This window comes from Thalia democratica, chromosome 2 (genome assembly GCF_965202585.1).
Source record: "Thalia democratica chromosome 2, ktThaDemo2.hap1.1, whole genome shotgun sequence".
In the NCBI taxonomy this organism is placed as follows: Eukaryota; Metazoa; Chordata; class Thaliacea; order Salpida; family Salpidae; genus Thalia; species Thalia democratica.
This window is the reverse complement of record NC_139166.1, coordinates 94,407,417-94,430,627: the sequence shown is the minus strand read 5'-3', so window position 1 is coordinate 94,430,627 and position 23,211 is coordinate 94,407,417. Positions and strand designations below refer to the sequence as shown.

The window sequence follows — 23,211 nt, the reverse complement described above, 5'->3', positions numbered from 1 at the left end:
TTATTCCTGATTCAGAAATTAAATTTTTATTTATATTTGTAGTAATACACTGATCCGAATGAAAATACCATTATATATACACAAAAACTATTTAGATTAATTTAAATGTTATGTTGTAAATAACCTTTTCAGAATAGAAAACATAAAAATTATATTTTAGTTTCTGTTTTTATGCTAAAAGTTTATTTATGTAGAAGCATATAATAGAACAATTAAACAAGAAATTATCTTGCATTTTAGTGTTTTAATTAATTAGTATTTTTTTATTTGAATGATACTCTATTTTTGACTACTCTATAATGATACATTCTAATAAATGTTGGAGAGATATTTGGTTTTCATAATCATTTGATTCATTAAAAGATAAAGAAATCAGTAAACCATAAATAAAATTTTAAAACGTTTTTAGATAAATTTATAAAACCTAGCTTGGCATTTTAATTCTTTAGTCATATAAATAAGGAAGACCAGGCTTTTCATATAAAAAAAATTTTTGATAGTTCGATTGATGAAATTTTGATTTGTATTTTTACTTTGGTAGCGTTTTAAGTTTTTTCGAATCGCTTATATCCTTTTCAGCAGTTTCTTCTTTTAGGAGTTTTTGAAAAAATATTTACAACATAAGTAAGTTTTTGTTAATTTTTTTAAAATGCTAAAACTGTATTCTTCTGATTTCTAATATGTTTATAAAAAATTAGTTATGTTTTAAATAAGATTAGTAAGTACCAGGGGCGTAGCGTGGGAAGGGACGCTGGCGCATGCGTGCCATCCTTAAAAAAATAAGTAAAAACAAAGGCAGTATCTTTATCCTTTATTGTTTATTGCTTAATTTACCTTTTTTCAACTATTTTTTTCTATTATTCGAAAAGTATAACGAAATTTCGAATACCAATTAGTGACAAGTTAGGGAAATTACCCAGTATACTGATTCGGTCCGTAATTGCAAATTCGCACCGATGTTGATGAAAAACTCTATAAGGAAAAATTTTATAACTTCATTAACTTCATAAGAATTTAGACTTAAACAGTACGCAACTAGTTAGTGCACCGCAGTAGTATAACTTTATGACAGATTATTTTAGATAGTCAAATGCTAACATTTTGTTAACAAACCATAAAGCTAAACCTGTTTTATAGTGATAATGATTCAAGAATAAACAAACTGTAGTAAAAATAGCAATAAACAAACTCTAAAAAATTAATTGATAATAAAAATAAAAAATACTAACAACATAATTTAAAAGAAAAATAACAAAAAACAGAAAAAAAAATTAAAACAAATAATAAACAAACAGTTCATACTGTGATTACAGTTATAATCTCACTAGACTAAAAATATTGTTTAAATTAACTAAACTTTAAGTATTTTTTAAAGTAATTTTTTTATTAAGATAACAAACAAATCAAACTTTTTTATTTTATCAGCCATAAAGTTTAAAAATTAATCAATTTTTGTAGCGAGTAATTTTAAAATTTCCTTAGTCACATCATGAATAAATTTGTAGCAACTTGTAAAACAGAATTTTTTACAATCAATTTTTAGTCTAAAAGACATAATTGATTAATTTTAAATTGAAGTTTATTTTGTTTTAAATCAAATTTTAAATGATATTTAAAAAAAAATTTCTTTCTACCAACTGTTTGTAGTATTTAGAAAATGTTATTTCTTGAAGATCTTAGAAAAACTGACTTTAAGATAAGTGAATATTTGTATTTCTTGTGAATTTATAAAAGCATTGAAAAAGTTGACTTTAAAAAAATTATCTTTCAAACATTTTGTTTTGTATCAGAAACATTTAATAAAATCTTTCCACACACTCAGGATTTTATGAAGTTTTGGAAAATTTTAGAATGACTCAGTAAAAATCATGATAACTCTGAATGTTTTAAGTATTTTTAAGATCATGCTGACTAAGGATAGACTTGTTTTTTTTTAACTCAAGTTAAATCTAGTGGTTTTGAAAGCTTTGTTATAAAGCTTAGTTTCTATTAGTTTAAAAACAATAAAAAAATCTGTAAAAGAATTTAATATGCTTATGATGACACATGACATTTTTAAACTAACTCAGGACAGTTATTTTGACTCAAAGAGTGGCAAGGCAATCCTAATATCTTCAAAGTTAATTGTTTTTTTTTTTGTAAAATATGTTTTATAATACTAAAGAAAAAGTAAACACTTGTTTTCATTAATTTTTAGATTATTATTTAAAATAATATGCAAAGTAATATTGTATGGAATGTTGCAAGTATAAAAATTTGTCAGGTAGGAAAATTATCTGAAGTTCAAAAGCTTTAATTGAAAAATAGCATACCAACACCAGATATTACTATTACTCAAGACTTCAGTTCAAAGGGTATGAAATTTTTAAATTTAATTTTGTTTATATTTCAGATTTTCTTCAAATATTGAAATTTTTTTTACAGTTTTATATTGCAATGAAGCTAAAATATAGAAGTTAAAAAAAAAACTAGCTCTTTAGATTTCTCCTACAAAAAATTTAAAATTTTCAATTTTAATATTAAAGATTTAAATTTTTTATAAAAGATAACGATAGTATATTTAAAGCTGCAACAAACTAAAAGTATGAGTTATTTTGAGTTTAATAAAATTCTTTTTTTTTTGATATAAAATAGATATTGAACATTATTTAGAAATTGTACAGAGAAAAATGCTTTGAGGTATTAATTGTTATACTTAGTTGACTATTTATTTGTAGTTTAAGGCCATAGTGGGGATAAGCTATGTTTTTTAGAAGTTGATCCTTGAAATATTTTTTTAATCTTTAAGATGCTTTTTATTGTTTTAAAAATTCGAATTATTTTTTGAGATATGACCAGTCAAAGTCGGGCCGCATAACAGGTTACCTATTGAAAGGAAAAACTAATACAGCGAAAAAAGGCTAGTTTTTTTAAAATCTATCTCCTCCTAAATTTTTCAAGCATTCTTCTTCAAACTTTAACAGTTTAATCTTTATACAATAACAGAAAAACATTACTTGTGAATTTAAAAATTTTTAGTAAAAATATATTTTTTTTGATTAAAAAGACTATTTTTTTAATTTTTGTGATAAAATTTTTATTTATTTTAATTATCTGAATTCATAAGTAACATTTTTTTTTGTAATTTAAGAAAAATTTTTAAAAATTTGAAGAAGATTGCTTGAAAAATGAAGTAGGAGATAGATTTTTAGTAATTTTTTAAATTTCCAAGAAAAATGACCCCGAAAAATTTGCGGCCCAAAAGTTTTAATTTACGGGATTTTTTGAAAAAAAAATTGCGCAACCCCTGACCAAAATACCACGCTACGCCACTGGTAAGTACTAATGTAATCATAAAAATTATATTTTGTCAACTACACTATATGTCCCAGTTGTAATATAACAACTTATGATAAATTTTTGTGGTATTATGCCAAATGATGAAAACTGTTCTGAATTCAATTACATAGAGTTAAAAACATTTTTTTTTTAAGATTTATAGAAAATAAATGTTATTAACAGCAATAAACTGCTTCAACTTAAGTAGTCATGCTCGAATAAATGTGGCGATTTTTTCAAAGAAATCTGGCAACTTTAACTTATAGTAAGGTTTTATTAAAACCGCAATTTAGTTAACAAATAAGATTTCAATTTGAAAAGTACATTTTTTGTACTTTTTAAAGCAAAAACTATTAGTTTAGATCTTAAGTAACAAACGATTAGCTAAACATTTTTACCACAAGCATAAATTTAGTTTGTATTTAGCTGACACAGAATTAGGTAATTTTAACAAACTTATACTTTACTTTAGGTATAACTGACTCATTTTTTATAGTTAAAACTGATAAATTTAACTATATTAATATCAACTAAAGTTTAACTTTAGTTACTTAGGGTCATTTATGTTTAACTGATACCCATTTAAACAACGAAGACAATTTAATGTCCAGTTAGGATCAGTTTTAATGATTTAGACTTTAGATTTGATGTCACGAATATACCATGGTGTCTTATAAAAATAATCTCGTGAACCTTTTTTTAATCAGATTTTTTTTTAGATAACATTCAATTTGATAATAAAAAGTTTATTTTATTCTTAAAATATGTAAAGTACTTTGATTTGTTGTAAAACTAAAAAAAAAAATACTTGAAGTAGTAAATAAAAAAAACAAATAAAGTTTACATCTTATATTGCAAGAGGCAAAAACCTTGAATTTTAAAAAAGATTATTGTTTGTTTTCAATATAAGCAGAAAATAAGAAAATAACCTTAAAACTACAATGTATTTTTTTTTAAAGAAATAAAAAATATTTTGAACTTATATGTAAAAATAGATTACTTCAAATAGGTAAGTAGTTAAAACTAACATATTGTATTATAAGAGGCTAAGAACTTTGATAAAAAATATTAATGTCTGTTACTGTAAAACAGTAAGTTCTTAAAACTTCTTTAAAATTAAGTTTCTAAAAGAAATAAAACACTCTATTCAGTAGCACAAAGCATATGTAACAACGTTTCCCATTCTGAACTACATGATGAAACTTTTTCCTCTAGCTGCAAACAACTTCAAGCAGTATGTCCGACTTCTTTACAATAAGTGCAATTCAGTCTGTCTAAAGTGTTGTTAACATTGTAGTCACTCTTGTCCCATAATCGATTTAAACAGTCTATTAAATTTTCATATTGAGAAGTTTTCCTTGAAAAGTTCATTCTGTACTGTCTTAGAAACTTGTTGTTAGCTTCCAGTCCGCTTTCGGTGTAATTTAGCAAACCTCTACCGTTGTTTTGCTAAATTAGTTCAGCACTATGTGCAAGAACAGTATGCGCAGTTGGTGTAAAGCGAATCCATTTAACCGACATGACCAGCATCATTGTTTTTTGAAATAAAACTCAGTATTTCTCTACATTAATCTTTCTGTTGGAATTTGTAGGCCATAAAATAATGTAAACATACAAAATAATTTTGTTAATGTTTTCTTTTAAACTAACATCAGAAATAAGCTTAGTCAGCAGAGTCCTATTATTGGTGTTTAGCAAAGTTTTGACTACGTTACCAATTGTAGAAGTTCCCCATGGCCTGTGGGATACGGTTTTTCAAGAAAACCTTTAATTTGCTAAAATAATTAAAAAAAAAACTACTTCAATAACTAAAACATATACTAAGCTACCTTGTTTTGACCAATACTAACTGTTCTCATCATTCTTGGAGCTTAAATGATCTGTAAACAAAAATAAGTGAATCTATACACTTTAAGAACCTTCTAGAACCTACAAAATGGTCTTTTTTGTCACAGTGAAAAACTAGGGATAAGATATTATATCAATTTTTTTAAGAGAATAATCGCTTGTCAAAACCAAAAAATACTTATATTCCACATGATAGATTTGTCTGTATATTTGTATATAGATTCCTTGTCAATTTTACTAAATTATCAAAAAAAAATTATGTTTGTTCTACGGTGGTGATTTGAGAAAATTAACCCTGAAGAATTCCCTAAACTGCCAGAAAATCATCAATGAATTTTCGGCAAGAATAGTAGATTTTTTAAATAAGAAATAGTATACTTTTACATTTAATTATTCAAAGAATTTTGACTTTTGTCAATTAACATTAAACCAAAGAAATGAAAAAACTTAAAAAAAAGTATTTGTATAAAAGTTTATAAGGTTTTTGTTAACAGTAGATGTAGACCTTAATTTTGACAAAAATTTAAGCATTTTTCGAGGCTATTTTAAACTTAAAAAATGCAAACTTTGGCTACATTTAAGCTTAAATAACTTTCAGTATACTTTAAGCAGAAAATAAACAAACCCAGTTTTTAAAAGACAAAACCCCGCTCTAAACAATTAAATAAAAATCTTGCTTTTACTGTTTAGTCGCGAAAATAGTCAATGGCAACTTGCCAGCCCACTGTGATAGTATTGCTACATCACCAGTGAAGAAAAAAAAAGAAGCAGGAAAAAAGCTGGTTTTCAGCCGTAAACAATGCCGTAAAATTTACTTATTACAACTACAACGCCAGTTCAAAAAAATTTCAATAACAACATAAAGTTGCTGAAGCTAGCTGCTGATAAGGTTTGAGAAGAATAAAAACTGTTAATAAATTAGGACATAGTATCTACCGCAAGCTATTCAGAATTAGTTTAATTTTATCCTTAGGTTTTTAGACTTGAGACACCCAAATAAAATAGTCTTTTACAACCTGTTTAAATAGCAGAGAAGTTGTCGAAAAAGCGTAAAATGGAAAGAACTGCTATCGAAGTAGTGTCATCATGACTCATAGAATTTATACGCAACGGCTAATAAAGTTTTTAAATGATAGACGTTATGAAGAGGCGCGAGTGTTGCTAGAAAATTTTGGAACATATGAAGTTTGTAAAAGGAGGTTTCAAACAGAAAAATAACAAGAAAACCTAAACTCTACAAATATGAAGGTCTTAGTGTGAAAAGATTATGATAAATAGTCATCATTACGAAGTAGATAGTCAAAAAGACTCAATAAAAGGATGATTTAAAAGATGTTTAGTTACAAATAACTTTTTTAGAATAAAACTATAATACAAAAAGTAAATTTCACATAAAATAAAAGTTGATAAATGTATTTAAATTTATTTTCTATGAATTAATAAAATTTTTAAGTTTATATTTTTGAAACATTAAAAAAGAAACAGAAAATGTTTTGTTGTGAATTCTTAAAAAGCAAGTAAAATTTGGTTGTAGTTGGCGCTGAAAGATTAAATTTTTACATTACTTTTATAAATTAACTGTAAGTAATATAATCGAGCTAATGGAAATAATTAATAATTTTTCTAAAGCTAGAATTAACTAAGAGGAACGTTTACATCTTATTGTTTACGAGCGTTTTGCTATATTAAAACTCACTATATTAATCGACTTAGTCAACTAATATTTGACAAAAGATTAAATAGGCCAAAAAAATTCATTCATGTTGTACTTAACAATAACATCAGGGCTGTCACATACTTAGCTTACCTCAATAAAAAAATAATGTTAAATAGTAAAAGGCACACCCTGTTTTACAAGTAAATATTTGATTTGATTTTTTTTAGTTTGTGTTAATCGTCAGGATTAAGCAAATAAAGGTCGAAAAGTATATTTTTATTTCCGATAAACTAAAAACTACAGCCATCGAACATTTGAATTTTCTCCAATAATGAAGATTCAAGTTTGCACTAAAAATTAAAGGGTTTAAAACAAAAGAAAAAAAGTCTTACGTATAGTTTACCAGATTTTCGAGATTTTTAGTGGATATTTTAGGTATGCTATGAAGCGAAATAGATAAAACTACAATTGTGACCTACTTTTTTTTTGTTTTTTAAGTTTAACCTGCAACTACTGAATGCCTGTAAACCTCTAATAATCAGCAATTAACTTTAGTAATAAGAAAGAGTTAAAAAATCTAAATTATTTTTAAGTAAAGATAAAAGTGTTTTTTTATTTAGTATAATATTTTTTAAGTTTGTATTATAAACTTTCAAATTTTTTTATGCGTGTTTTTGTAGGATCTTGTACATCATCTTTAAATTTTTTTTTAACGAACTTGAACTATTTTTAGTAGTCAGGCAGGTTTTGAATATATTATTACAATGATAATAAAAAATAAAAAAGCAAGCAAAAAAAACAAACAGACATATTCTATGAAAAGAATGAATTTTTATCATCTTTTGTTAGCATGGACATCGTTTAATTTGATTCCGTTGGACATAAAACATTGATTTTTTTACAGCATAGTATATCTTAGTTTTCAAATTTATAAAATAACAATATGATAGTACATGATTCAAAACAAAATGAACTAAGAAAAAAACATTATTTAAAACTGCTTACATGATTAACTTATAAGCTTTAACTTTTTTTTGTTTTTTTATAAATTCATTAGTTGCAAGTTTTTCTCGGTTGAACATATATATATATATATTTTAACATCTTTAGGGAATAACATTTTCTTAATGTTACAAACAGTTGTCAGAAAGAAAATTGTTAAAAATACCATTTAAACTTATTTTAAAACTTTATATACTTATATTAAAAATTAATCAATTATGTCTTTTAGATTAAAAATTGATTGTAAAAGATCTGTTTTTACAAGTTGCTTAAAATTCATTCAAGACAAAAGACTGAAGCAATTATAACATAACTTGCTACAATATTTGATAAATTTTTAAACTCTATGGCTGATAGAATAACAAACTTAGATTTGTTTGTTGTCTTAATAAAACAATAAACTGCTTTTACTAATAAAATTGAGTTAACTGTAATTTAAAAAATATTTTTTGTATAGTGAAATTAACAATGTAAAAACAGTATAAACTGTTTGTTTTAAATTTAATTTATTTTTTTTGTTTTTTATATATATTATTTCGTAAAATATTTTGTTAAAATTTTTTATTCTTGTTATGAACTTGTTTTTACTTTATTGGCAGTTATTTATTGCTATTTTTACTACAATTTGTTTATTCTTGAACTATTATCACTATAAAACAGGTTTAGCTTTTTTGTTTGTTAAAAAGTTTTAGTATTTGTCCTTGTAGAAAAATCTGTCGTAAGTGTTATTCAACTGCGGTCCACTAATTAGTTGCGTTCTCTTTGAGTCTAAAACTTATGAATTATAAAAAGTAAGAACGTTTTTCAATTTAGAATTTTTAATCAACATCGATGCAAACTTGTGCTTACGCACCGAATCAGTATTTTTGGTAATTTCCCTAACTTAACTTTAATTGGTATTCAAAATTTCTTTTAAATTTTCGAATAGTAGATAAACATAGTTGAAAAAAGGCGAATTAAGCAAATAAAATAAACAATAAAGGATAAAGTAAATAATTTATTTATTTTTTTTCTTTTTTATATTTTTGGGTGGCTTTCATGCAGTCGTGTGCCTCCCCACGCTATATCCCTGGTATATAACAAATAAAAGCAGGTTTATCCTTTTAAAAGATAAAAAGTCATAAAGTATTTAGTTAAGTGTGTTATTTTTTATGTAAATTTTTTAAAACGTGTTCTTTATATGTCTTTTACTGGTTTTTCAAAGCCATGTAAAACTATGTTAGAGAAAAGGCTGCGGATCCATCTACGCATCCTTTAGTTTTCGACGAAATCAGGTTAATGAGGATTAAAAATTATAACAAAAGCAGTAGTTACTCAACAAATGAGCTAATATTTAAGTAAGATTTACTCTATCAAAAAAATAAAGGATAAGAAAAGAATACTTCAGAATATATAACTTAAAATCTTTAACAAGTTTTTATTTAAGTTTATCCTTTATATATAAACTTTAATTAAGTAATTTTATACAATAACAAGCCATGATTAATAAAAAACAAATTATTTTTAATCAACTAAACTACAAGAAATAGACTAAAGTTTTCAAACTTTAAAAAATCATTCTTTGTATTTAACTGTGAAAATTTAAACGTAATACAAGCTAAAAAATCATATCTTATAGAAGACTCATTGAAAGTTTACATATACAAATTTTATGAAAACTTGTTTCTATTTTTTATTTTTTCTCTTATACAAAATTCAATCTTATAAAACGCATTGTAATTAGATATAGTTATTTATTTTAACTTTTGTTAAGTTCTATTCTTTTAATCCAAGAACAAATAACGTAACACTGGTAATTCGTACGAAAACCAAAACACTTTAAAATTTTAAGTAGCTTTAAATTTAAACTTATCATTAAATATATGTTACACTTGAAAGTAGTAACTCGCAATTTCATACTTTAATATTCTTAGACAACTCTACAAGTAATTGTTTTATTTTGTAAGTTAGTTTTCTTAGTACAGGGGTAATCTTACTAACGAATAAGAAATAAGATCATCAGTAGCTTCACATGATTCTTGTGTCCAATTGTCTTTATACATATCATAAGTAAGTACTTTTTTAGTTAAATATTGAAAAACAAATATTTTATTTTCAACAAAAACAGGTTTCACAACAGAAGAGAAAAATCCCGGTGATTGAATTTCGACAAATCTGTTGCTAACTTTATCATAAACTTCAACATTCGTGTTAGTAGAAGCCCCACCAAATACAAACAATTTACTTTTGATAACAATTAAACTATGATGACTTCTTTCATGATTCATTCTCGGCATTGGTGTCCAAGTATCAGCAAACACATCATACAATTCCACTGTGTTTGAACTAGGATAATTTTGGCTCGTACCTCCGGACACTACGATACTTCCATTAAAAACTGCGGAAGCTGTGTTTGATCTTGATTCGTTCATTCTTGCAACTTCTTCAAAAATAAAATTTTCTGTATTAAATGTGTAACAAAAGTTAATTGTATTATTTTTAACATGACCCCCAACAACATACACCTTACTCATAAATTTACAAACACTAAATAATTTACGCTCATCATACAAATCACATACATAACTCCATGTTTTAGTAACAAGTGAATATTTTTCAACTGTGTTTACGAATGTGTAATAAATGTTAAAGCCACCTAACAAGTAAATTTCTCCCTTGACATAAACTGCTTCAAATTTGTATCTTTCTGTTGTTAAAGGAACATATTTTTTGACTTTTGTTAAATTAATTACATCAAGTTCTTTCAAATCTCTAACAGCCTTATTACTAGATATTTTTTTACCTCCACAAATAAGAATACTAAACATGGATTGATTACAATGTCTTCTATTTGTAAGAGAAACAGTCTTCTCTTGACACAACCTAGTATTCAACATTTCATGAAACCTCTTAACACAATTATCATTCATAAAAATAGAGGAAAAATTATCTTTTAGGTGCCTTATAGCTGCTTCTGATAGCAAATTAAGCCGAACTTTCAACAACAATTGTCTTGCAAACTTGCTACGTTCTTCTACGTTGCAGTTCAACCATTTAATTACTACGTTATAAACTTCAACTTCAGAATCTATTTCTAAATAAGAACTCCCAAGTATCTTTGAGATTGAACTAAAATCCAACTCATTAAAGCTTTTAGTTTCAACAACCATAACAAAACAACGTTCTATGTATCTAAAAGCTGCAGTGTGGGAGTATGACATGTTAAAAGTTTTTGTCAGCTTGTAAAACAATACTACATTTTCAACTTGTAGCTTTTTTTCAATCTTTTCATAAAGTTCACATGACAAGTTTTCTTTTAAGGAATGTTTGTTTGACTTAATTGCAGAAACAAGTTTCCAATGTTCTCGATTCATTTCATCTGAATTATAAAAAATAAAGAATAGTTATATTATATATTGGTTCTAAGTTATATTAGTTATTAGTTATTGATTCTAACATTATTTTTATTTTTGAGTTATATTAGTAGTATTATTCTTGTTTCCTTAGTATTTATTTATAGTATTAATATTAAAAAAAATTTAAGATTATCTATAGTAAAAAAAGGCTAATGACTGTTTGAAGGCATTTAGAGGCTTGCATTTAGCAAAATTATCTATGTGTGTTTTACATATAAAATTAATTAAATACAGAAATGACGATAAAGTAAGAAATTGTAAACATAGTGACAAAAAAATCAAAATACATTTTTCTATAAAAGTATTTTAAAAGTCAACTTGTGTATAATATAAACAGTTTTTAATTGTTTTAATTGATAAGTAAAAAACATGGAGAAAATTTGAGCTTTTTAGTTAGAATTACTAACATAAGCAAGTAACACACAACTTAATAGCTAACTTTTTATCAAAGTTACTTAACTTTAACTTACCAGTTTTGTTAGATTCAAATATTTTATTCTGAAAAACCAATTCAGAGTTTTTTTTGCAACAGTTTAGAAATTCTCCAAGCTTACAACCTTCAGAACTTCTTAAATTTTCTTTGGTTTTTCGATATTTACGTTTCTTCACATCACTTCCACATAGACTCTTTTTTTCTGACATGATTTATTTTACCTATTTTTAATAATAAAATTCTTATCTGTAAGAAATAGAAAAGTTATAACATGATGTATTATTTTTAAATTTGTAAGTTTTAAAAATATTTTTAATTAGTTGGCTAAGATATAGAGCATTGATAAGTTTAAAAGGTTTATTTTAAAAAAATTAAGAACTTTAACATTGTTATTTAATACTAAACTTTCAAAGTAATATTACTTATAAATTATTTTAAGACAGTTTATAACAAAACAACCAATAAAAGTTTAAGTTAATCAATTAATTTAGATTTTGTATAGTGAAATAAAACTTCACGGAAATAAATGAAAAAGAATAACTTTAGTTGGGTTACACAATTGAGTTGTTATCTTAAAATACTTTCGAAATCAGTATACTAATAGATTAAATTAAAACCTTTTTTTGATAAATTCTAACTTTTTGATTTTAAATTATTTAACTAAGTCATACTTTTCACCTAAAAGTAAATTTTTGTAAAATAACTTGTTTTGAAATTTTTAGAAAACAAACTAGAGGAACTTTTTATGTAGTGTATATTAGAAATTAGTTAAATATTTATACAATTTACTTCAACGTTACTGATAATATAATTTTTATTCCCCCTGAAGTAGTACTATTTTTGGCTTTTTCGATTCAATAATGTCAAGCATCTATTATCAAACTATTAAACATTACTAATATGGAAGTCATACAGTGACTTTAAATATACAATTATCCGTAATTTACTTACCTATACATATATAGTAAGTTATCTGTACTAATTGAACCTTAAAATTACTAAAAAAATAGGTAACATATATCTTTTCCTAAAATTGGATCATAAATTTTTTTGTTGGTAACTAAGTATGCTAAAAGCTTTTTTTTTAAATGTAGACATAACAAACTGTTTTTGAAATTTATAAACTATTTAATATTGAAAGAAAAGTGTTTTTTAATATATTCATATATTATAAATAATCTTAATTTGTAATACAAGTTTTACTATTTTCTAGCTTTTTGTATCAAAATATGTCAAGCCTCTTTTATCAAAAATAAAAGAACTTATATGAAAGTAGTACATTGACTTAAATAAACTGTTATTCGTAACTTACTTACCTATACTTCCGTAGTAAGTTATTTTGACTAACTGCAACATGTAATAAATTTAAAAAGTAACTTAAATCAGTATTCTGAATCGTACTACTGCAGCAAATATCACTTATAAATAAAAAAAACTTTTTCTAAAATAAAATCATAATGTGTTTTATTAATAATTAAGTATGCTATAGATTAAGAGCTTTATACTAAATGTCGACATAATAAACTGTGGTTGAAATATATAAAATTTATTATTGAAAGAAAAATGTTGTTATTTATATAATCAATATATTCATATAGTATAAACTATCTAAGTTTTAAAGTCGAGTTCATAAAAGAAGTAAAATGTGACAATAGATATGACTAAATTTATTGAACTAGAAGTAGAAACGTTTTAATGAGCATTTTTAATTTATGTAAGGGTGAATCATTAATATTATATAAACTTAAATAATAAAGACTAAAATAAAAAATAAAACTTTCTACGTGACATCAAAACTTCTTCAATATAGCCGATTATTTTTTTACAAATGCTTTAAAGCTCATATACTGGTTTCCTTAAAATATTAATTTTATATTTTTATCATATAATATTAATTACAAGGTTTTCTTACAAAAACTGGTTCAAAGTTGATAATAGTGATCTAAGTTTATTGTTTTTAAAGTTTATTTTTTCAGCAAAATATTATTTAAATTTGGTAAATAATATCCCTTATTACGAAAGGTATATTTAATAAATTCATTATTAGTATGTCAGTCTAAAATTACTGAAATTTAAGATTATAAGGTCTGCATGTAGCTACTCTTGATTTATTGGTACTACTCATCATAATTAGATCAAACCTTTATTTAATTACTATCTTATAAATACTAGGTTCTTTTTGAGACTACTTTAAATAAATCAGTCAAGACAGTTTCACTAATGTATTTCTATATAAAGAACTACAAAATACCATTTTAAATACTATAATTAGAAGTATAAGCTAATTTTGATAAGCAAAACGTAAAAAAATAAAACTTAAGAAAAATTTAAGTTTAAGTGAACATCACTTTTAAAACTATTACTATTATGACAATTATAAATCTTTTAAAAACCTCTAAAACAACTAAATAGTATTTTAATAATACTTCTTATATTTGAACAGATAAAATAAACTAAACAATTTGCATGCACTTTTACTTAAAATAAGTTCTAAATATCAGTCTCTAGGTCTTGTAAAACAACTCTATCTTATAATGATGTTGGCCTTGCCTGAGATATTTGCGTTCTGTTTGACTGATCTTGCGACACCTAGCATAAAATATAAAGATTTTACGAACTCAAAGTATTCATAAAACTAATTTAATATTTAGTAGATTAATATAAAAGTAAGATAAAAAAATTCTAACTAATTTTCAGAGTCTCAAATATTAGTTATTACTTTTTTATAAAAAGACATATAACATATTACCAGCGTTTTTAACTAAGAAAAACACTCTAACAAAGTAGTATAAATGCTTTAAGAACAACATACTTACTTTAAAAAACAAAGATAATTTGTTCAGTCATATAGAAACATTACTGAAGTGTCATACCTTACTAATTCCTATATATAACTTTAAAATTAATTAGTCCAAGACTATAACAACTGAAAAAAATATTTGTCCTAAGCTAAGTCATATCCAGATTCAATAATAATAAAATTCATATTAATCACAGTATGGTTTGTACACTTTAAAATATTTATTTTTTACTGGCGGGTCAAGCACATATTTGTATAATCTTCTGTAACTTTTTGGACGCCCCCTATACTGCTGATGGTTTCTTAAATTGTAACAACCATTTACTAAATAACTACTATGTAGAGTCTTCTGTGGCCTTTTAAACTGCTAATTATACAAATTTGCCACTCGTTGTTTCAAAAAATTTTCCAGGTTTTTTAGGATTTCATCGAGGTTTTTGAAAGTAAACATTTTCGGGTCTATTTTTAGTTTAAAGTTAAGTTTAAGGTGAGAAATTGTGTAAAGTAGTATAAAAAATTAAAAATATACTGTAAATCTGATTTTAATATGTTTTTTAATTTTAAAAAATGTTGATGATGAATAAATTTTTCTAATATATTACAGACTTATTTAGTCAAATGGACAATTTACTACTGAACATATGAAAATTTTTAAAATCCATGTTTATACAGACTTTTTTGAAGATATTTGTTAGAAACTCATGGTTTTTCCAGTTTTTTTTATTTTTAATTTCTCAAATTCTAGTTTTTTTTTGTCTAAATTGTTAAATTCCAGGTTATTCCATGATTCCAGATTAAGTGGCAACCCTGAATTTTAGCATTGCCACCAGTCCAGGACATATTTATATATATATAAATCATAATTTAAAATTTAACATTACAGGGTCAGCATGTAGGTACACTTGATTTATTAGTACTAATCATCATAATTAAAACCTACCTTAATTTAATTACTATCTTATAAATACTAGGTTCAAATTGAGACTACTTTGTGTAAATCAGATAAGACAGTTTCATCAATGTATTTTTTATAAAAAGAATTAAAAAAATACTAGTACTTCGGATATATAAGTTATACTTATCAGCCTAATATAATTAAATATAAATTAAGATTAAGTAAAATATAAATTAAAACTAGTTTTAAAAACATTACTAGTGTGAAAAAACATACAGTTTTTAAAGAACTCAAAAACAATTAAATGGTGTTTAAATAATACTTTTTGTATTTGAACAATAAACATGCTTTAAAAAGCTAACATGCAATACTTACTAAGACAAGTTGTAAACTTTAGTCTTTAGAGTTTGTACAATAACTCTAGCTCACAATTATGTTGGTTTTGGCTGAGATATTTTCGTTCTGGTTGATTGATTTTGTAAAAAATAGCATATAATAAAACACATATATGAACTCGAAGTAAACATAAAAGTAATTTTATAAAATATCGAGTAGATTAACAGTAAGATAAAAAAAATAACTAGCTTTTAGAACCTCAATATTTTTTTTAATTTTTTTTTTTAAACATATCAACTCTATCAGAATTTTTACCGAGAAAAAAATCTTTAACAATAGAATATAATTGGTTGACAATACAAAGATGACTTGTTTAGTTAAACAGAAACAACATTCAACTGCCATGCCTGACTAAGCTCCATATATCACTTAAAAATTAATTGGTCTAAGACTATATTAATTTAATATATTTAATATTATTAAAAAACATTTGTCATTAGCTAAGTCATATCAAAATCTAATGGTTTAATAAGAATCATGTTGATCACAGTATGGTTTATACATTTTAAGATATCAATTTTTTATTAGCGGGTCATGCTCATGCAAAATAAGTGTTTTGTTGAGGCTTCTGATGCATTTTGAACTGCTGAATATAACTTGGCTAATAATCTGGGACATATTTTGAACCCTGAACTGGTTTGTTGTTGGGACCTGTCAGGTTCACAGCATTTGGCATTTTTTTACGTCAAACTAAACAACCTAATTTTGTGCAGATGACGTCAATAACTTATTAGGGATGTTTTCAGTAATATCGGTTTGACGAAAAACATGTCAATGTCCTTATGGTTACTATAAATTAAACCATAGCCTTCACAACTACTAAATCTATCACCCAGTCATTTATTCCAGATGTTAAAATTTTCAAGTTTTTAGAAGCTTTTTGTTTGGCTACTTGTGAATTTTTTAACGTTCTAACAAAAGGACTTTTATAAATTGCAAAGGAATAGTGCTGTAGTGTTTTATAATTCGGGGTTTACCAAAGAGGGAGACTTAAGAAAGTCGGGGAACAAAGCCTATTAAATGAGCTGAAAGAGGGTAATTATGATTAATTTTGAAGTCATAATGTTTTGAAACTTTCATATGATATTCTTGACTGAGATGAGCAATAAAAAAAAAAGTCTTAGGTGTTTTATAAGTAATTTTGAAACTTACACTAGATCAGGGTTACTACAGATCAAGCTGAATAAAAAATTTCTGGCTTTTCCTGACTTTTTATTAAAATTATTGTTGACTTTTCCGTATAAATTTCTTAATGTAAACTTGTTCTAAAATATATAATTAAACACTTAAAACTATATAAAGCTTTTAATCTTATACTTCCTCTCATCATTCAGTATCATACTTGGAACAAATAAACTTACTCTTACTTATTTTTCAAAATTCAGTCATTATACAAAAAAACTTAACCATTGCATATACATGTCTTTTAATTTATTTTAATATTTAAACAACTTTAAAAAAAAATTATAAAGAGGTAAAGTATACACATAAACTTGTCATATAAAATACTAACTTAATGCTTATTTGTAAATAACTTATTTATTTACTTAAACAAAAAACATTTTTTGATTTTAAAATTCTGCATAAACATTGGTGTATTTACCACAGTATCACTATGGAAGTTTTCTTGCTATAGATCATCAATACTAAAATGCATCCAAAAGTCCTTGATCAAGTAGGGTAGTTGTTTAATATACTTATAGAAAAACTTTGCAGATTTTTAAGAACTTTTTTTAACTTTTATTAAAATTAGAAATTAAGTATTTTGTAAACTTATAAGAATTTTTTTAACTTATTCTGACTTTATGGAATTTTTAATTAATTTCTAACTATTTGAAGGTTAGGTTTAGTACTTTATATATTTAATGAGCTAGATATATGTGTTGGACACTTATGCAAAATTTTATTTTCCCTTAGGTGTCCAAATTTTGATATTATATAAAAATAAATGTTTTTCACTTGATATTATGTTTTTCCTTCTAATATAACACAAATAAATATAAAAAACTAATTAGCAGTAAAAAAATAGTTTTCACAAACAAAGTAAGAGTTAATTTACATTCTTCTTACTTTCTTTACATACTTTCTATTTTCTTACATACTTTCTTACTTTACTTCAAAATTTGGTAATTTTAATTTAATGTTTTATATACACTTTGTATTTGTTTGAGTTTGTAGTTATTTGTAGTTTGAAACATTTGGTTAGTGTAGGAATATGGTCCTTTGTTGTCTGGCTCGTGCATTCAACCGTATCAAGCTCTAAATACTATCTAAAACAATGACACTGCAAGGAACTTTGCATTGTTATTACAGAGGTCTAGATTACAAGGGCTATGATATTATTTGAAATATCTTTTGTTTAGTTAATATTGTTTGAACCTCCACGTAAATATTATTGATTATTTTTCTAGTCGTGTCATAAATTACTATTGAGATGGATTAAAAGGATTTATATATTTTACTATTTTTCTAACTTTTAGAAAAGTTTTCATGGTATTGTGTTTTTTTTTTTGGGTGCCAGTTAGCTGGAATAAAAATAGATTACAAAAACGTTTTTTGTTTGATTCTTTTCATATAAAGGTCAATTATTTTACAAATAAAAAAAATCAACTTAAAAATATAAGATGAAAACAGATGCTAGCATATTTTTAGCTCTTTCCTTTAATGTTATAGTTTTATTATATATTTAACTGATAAATTTAATTTATGTTCAAATTCAATGTTCTAAAGAAAAAAAATTGTTAATAATTAAGTGTTAATTAATTTCTAATAAATTTTCTTTAATAAAGTTATTAATTAGTATATTTTATATTTATATAGTTTATTTTTAAATAAAAAATTTTTGAAGTTTTCTGAAACTTACATAACAAAGTATCTTGTCAGAGGTAAGGATAGTAAAAAATCATTAAATAGTTAGATTTTTTTCAGTTAAAAACTTTGGCTTAAAATTTATATTTTGAAAGAAGAAATGCAACTTAATTGTGAGTATTAGATTAAAAATTACATTTCATAAATTATTAATATTTTGTTAAAACTCAGGCTTACTTGTTATTTGATTCTAAACTCAGGATATTTTTTATGTTTTTAATAGTTTCAATGTCAAAAAAGTTGGAATTAGAAAGTTTAGGTTCAAAAACCTGGAATTTTAGAAGTTAAAAAATACTTGGCAATTTAAACAAAAATCACTCTAAAGCCTTGAACTTTGAAATGTTTTTACATGTTTAGTAGTGAAACTTTGATTATAGACAACAAATCTACCATATAGTTATAAAATTTTGTCATCATTATCTTTATATACTATTAAACACAGTTTTTATATCTAAAATTTAATTTTAAACTGCAAATTTGCTAAAAAAGTTTATACTTAATGAAACCTTGAAAAATTTAGCAAAGCCTTAAAAATTATAATTTTGTTATACTGCAGTCCTTATTATATTGCTAAGTGTAAAAAGAGAGGGTAAGTTGTTTATTTTCAGTGTTATATACAATAATAGACAGGCTACCAGTTGCTTATTACCTGGTTTATTTAAAGTAACTTTACAAATATGTTAATGAAATATTGAGAGTGTCATAGGTTCAGGGTTACTATATTCTCAGGGTAACTCTAAACAATTAGGATTTTGTTCTAAAGCTCAAGCTAGTTTAGTTGGTGTTTCCTAAATTCCAGTCTACTTTTTACTATAGAACTGAATTGCAACACACTTAGAGTACTCAGAATAACTCAGGATATATCGAAACTCTAAAAATCTCAGGATGATTAGGATAACTTAAAATATTTTGACTCTGGGTGACTCAAGACAGTTTTGAATTTTGTATAAAATCTCAAGAAATATTTACGATTTTTCAAAAATATCATGACATAGTTCTTCTAAATTTGGAATGATATTTAGTTAATCCAGTTTTAAAATTTTGTCAATTTATACAACCAATTTTGTTCAAGAACATGATTTTTATTCATTTTGAACTGCTTTTTTTTAATTTTAAACATTGTGGCAAAATCTTCATTATTTTAAAAAATAACATTGTAGATTATGTCTAAATTCTAAAACTAATATTTATCACCATTTAAGTTTATATTAAACTGTTTAATTGAAATTAACATTGAAGTTAACAAATAGCTATTTCTATGAGTAGTTTATGTGATACGATTAACATTTTTCATTGGAAAAAAAGATCAAACTGTTTTATAAGTTATGATGTTTATTTTATTAACATGTTTATATAGAAATATCCACAAACTTTGGTTTTTAATATCAATTGATTTAAATCTCTTTTTAAGGTGAATCTTCAAAATCTGTTTTTTTTTTTTACAATTTTAGTAAAAACCTAATGCAGAAGTATACTTGTACAAACACAACGTTCCTTTGACTTATTAAAAAGAAAAAGGAAAATGAGGTACACGTAGTTTTCTCTAGAAACAAAACAAAAAAGAGTTCGTAAATAAAACTCAGAGCCAGTAGAGGAGTTTTTGATCACTCAGAAAAGTTTTTCATGTTATAGAGTGGCAATCTTGTTTAAATGTCAACAATTGTGTTTCAATTTTTTTTTTGTAATTAAAAATATATTAACTTGAACTAATGTAGTTATTTAAAAAACTTGGCTTGTACTATTAATTTAAAACTTTCTTTTCAACATACACTAGCCTAATGTACACAGGCTAGTTTATTAACTATTAACACCATAAAAACATTGGTAAATTAACAGGTCAAATTACTCAGAGAGTAAACTCACCATCATGCCTAAAGACATTCAACTTGCCCGTCGCATCCGTGGTGAACGTGCTTAAGAAAAAAGCCGCTCTAGAATACTTTTAATTTTATATTAAACATGTTGATTCTTAGTGTTCAATAAACTTTAACGTAGAATTATGTATTTATTTTGTTTAATTAATACATTTTAATTCAAATTTTTGAATAGTGGTGCAAAAATAAAAGTAAGCAAAATAATCTAATAAGACTCACTCATTCACAAAACGGCTGGAATTTGGTAAAGGCAGGCCTATTTTAAAAATGAAATCATTAGTTGTAATTACTACTCAACAGTATCCAAGAGTATCAAATCCTTTGTAAATTATCCCATGGTTCTATTTTCTACCTCTGCAATTATTTGCACTGCAAAGTCTAATGTAAACTTTAAATTATTGTAACTTATGGGTATCATAAATTTATTTCTTCATAAGAAATCTTAGAATATCTAGTGAAGAATATTAACTTAACCGTTGCGCCCATACTAGTCTTATTTATAGTATTTAGTAGAAACCCTAGACAATGTCGTAAGTTCATAATCTATCATCTTTTATATTCTAAACCTTATGGTTTTATTATTGTATAAATATTTATTGTAAGTTAGTTATTTTCTAAGCTGTTTAACGATCAAATGCCATTACATACTATAACATACAACAACAAGCTTACATTAGTGAAATAGCTAATTTAATATTTTTAAATTTTATAAAATGATCCTTTTCTTCCTACATTCGTTATTACCCTCGACTGTGATACACTACTGTTAAGTAATTTATTTAGACTTGTAGTTTTATTGTAGTTTCAGAAACTTTCAAATTAAATTGATATAAAATCAATATTTACTCTACATTAAAACTATATAAAAAACAGTAAGAATTTAACGCCGGCAGTTTAGTTTTAGTTTTTATTTTCATAACAGATCCCGATAATATCTAGCTTTAGTTTAAAATGCTAAGAACCGCTGATTTAATGTAAGTTTCCAACCTAACGAGTCAATTTATTTTAATAACTTATAAGCAGAAAAATAACTAGTAAAAGTTTACTAAAAATTGTTCCAACGTGAATCTGTAAAGTCTGTAAACAAAAAGTTGGTAGATTAACCTCAGAAGCTCAAAGAAAATATCATTGTTGGTAAACAAATGAAATAAAAGCAAACTATTATGGTCTTTACATTTGTATTAACATTTGGTCTTTTATGTTTATTACAGTTTAATCAACAACTTATCGATAAAATTTAAGTTTAGATAAAAGTAATTTGAGACAATACTATCTCGAGCAAAAAGCTAAGTAATTGATAACCTCAAGAAATTTGAATTTAAGTGAGGTTCAAACTATGATCACAAAAAACGGTTCTTCAAAAGTGCTTTCTTTTCTATAAATATAAAAATTGTTTTTGTTCCTTCAATTTAGAAATAATTTAAAGTAAATTTAAAGAAAATACAACAATATAAAAAGAAAAAGACTGTTATAAAAGTAAAACATTATTTTACTTATAAAACTAACAAAATGCAAATGAAGCACATAGCAACCTAAAATTGTAAAAAAAAGTTAATTGCTCAAGTTAAAGTTGGTAGCTTTGCAAACTGAACAGGAGAGAAAAGATGACGACGCCTTGACAGAAATCAACGATCCTTCTAGATCACAGATCAATAAAAATGCAATCGAAAAAAATGAACAAAATTCTGCGAAAGAAGTTAAGGTCAGGAAAAGAAACAAAAATATTGCTGAAATTAATAATGCATGTTTGTTGAAGCTAAGAAAAAAATAGCAAGCTTCAAAAGATAAGTGATAAATCAAACTAGCTGAATGAAAAACGAATAGTCCTTGAGTGATCTTCTTTTGGCTCTCAACAAAAAAGAGAACTTTAAGATCTTCGAAGGAAATGATCAGGCGCGATTAAAGATAACTTCAAGAAAAGAAGCGTAAATATTTCATAGCTGGTCTGAAGGATGCAGGTTATCATAATTAAAATAATAAGAGTGTGAGGATTGACTGTAAAGTTACAAAGGTCTAATGACCAAGTATTTTACATTTCAGCTAAACTCACTAAACCAACTCAATTGTGAATTTGTTGGACAGTTGATAACCTTAAGAAGTAACATCAACAACTTTTCTGAACTCTAAATGGCTTGAGAAAGATTAAAGAGAAAAGAGTATAGAAGAGAACTTCTGCAAGAGTAAAGAAAATGAAAAACTAGATGATAATAAACATAACAAAATTGCAAAATTAAACAGTTATAATGTCGACAATTATTATGTGGGAATATACTTCCATAGCTAATATATACAATAGATTAGTAAGGGTATAACGTATTGAAGGATTCATTTTTGTTGAAACAAAGAAGAAAGTAGTGAGTTGTTAAATAGCCAAGGTACTAACTACCAGCTGTGATACACTAGAAAAAATTGTTAAACTGAATTGACAAATTAGTTGATATTCTTAAATAATAATATTAACATCTTTTTAGTACTTTTGACTTATAATGACATGATTTCGGAAAACAACGTAATTGATGCTTTTTTATAAAATCTTTTGTTTACCATGAAAATCTGGATATTTAGCGTAGGTTGATTAATTTCTACAGTTATACATACATATTCAAGCCCAATCATTGTAAAAAAAGTTGTTCCAACGTACAAGTAAAAAGCTTAAAGACAAAAAATACATGAAAAACTAGAGGAAATATTGTGGTAGGAAAAAAGCATCAAGAATAGTAATTTT

General features: G+C 24.8%; 1 protein-coding gene across 1 annotated transcript in view; it reads left to right on the top strand.

Moving 5' to 3' along the window:
• Positions 1–22,415, top strand: part of LOC145829125 (mRNA-capping enzyme-like) — a 36,038-nt gene extending 13,623 nt beyond the window's left edge. The window contains exons 15-17 of the mRNA XM_082936856.1: positions 20,449–20,522; positions 22,081–22,188; positions 22,311–22,415. Coding sequence (XP_082792982.1) covers positions 20,449–20,522; positions 22,081–22,188; positions 22,311–22,415 — 287 coding nt within the window. The remainder of the gene's footprint in view (positions 1–20,448; positions 20,523–22,080; positions 22,189–22,310) is intronic.
• Positions 22,416–23,211: the final 796 nt, after the last annotated feature.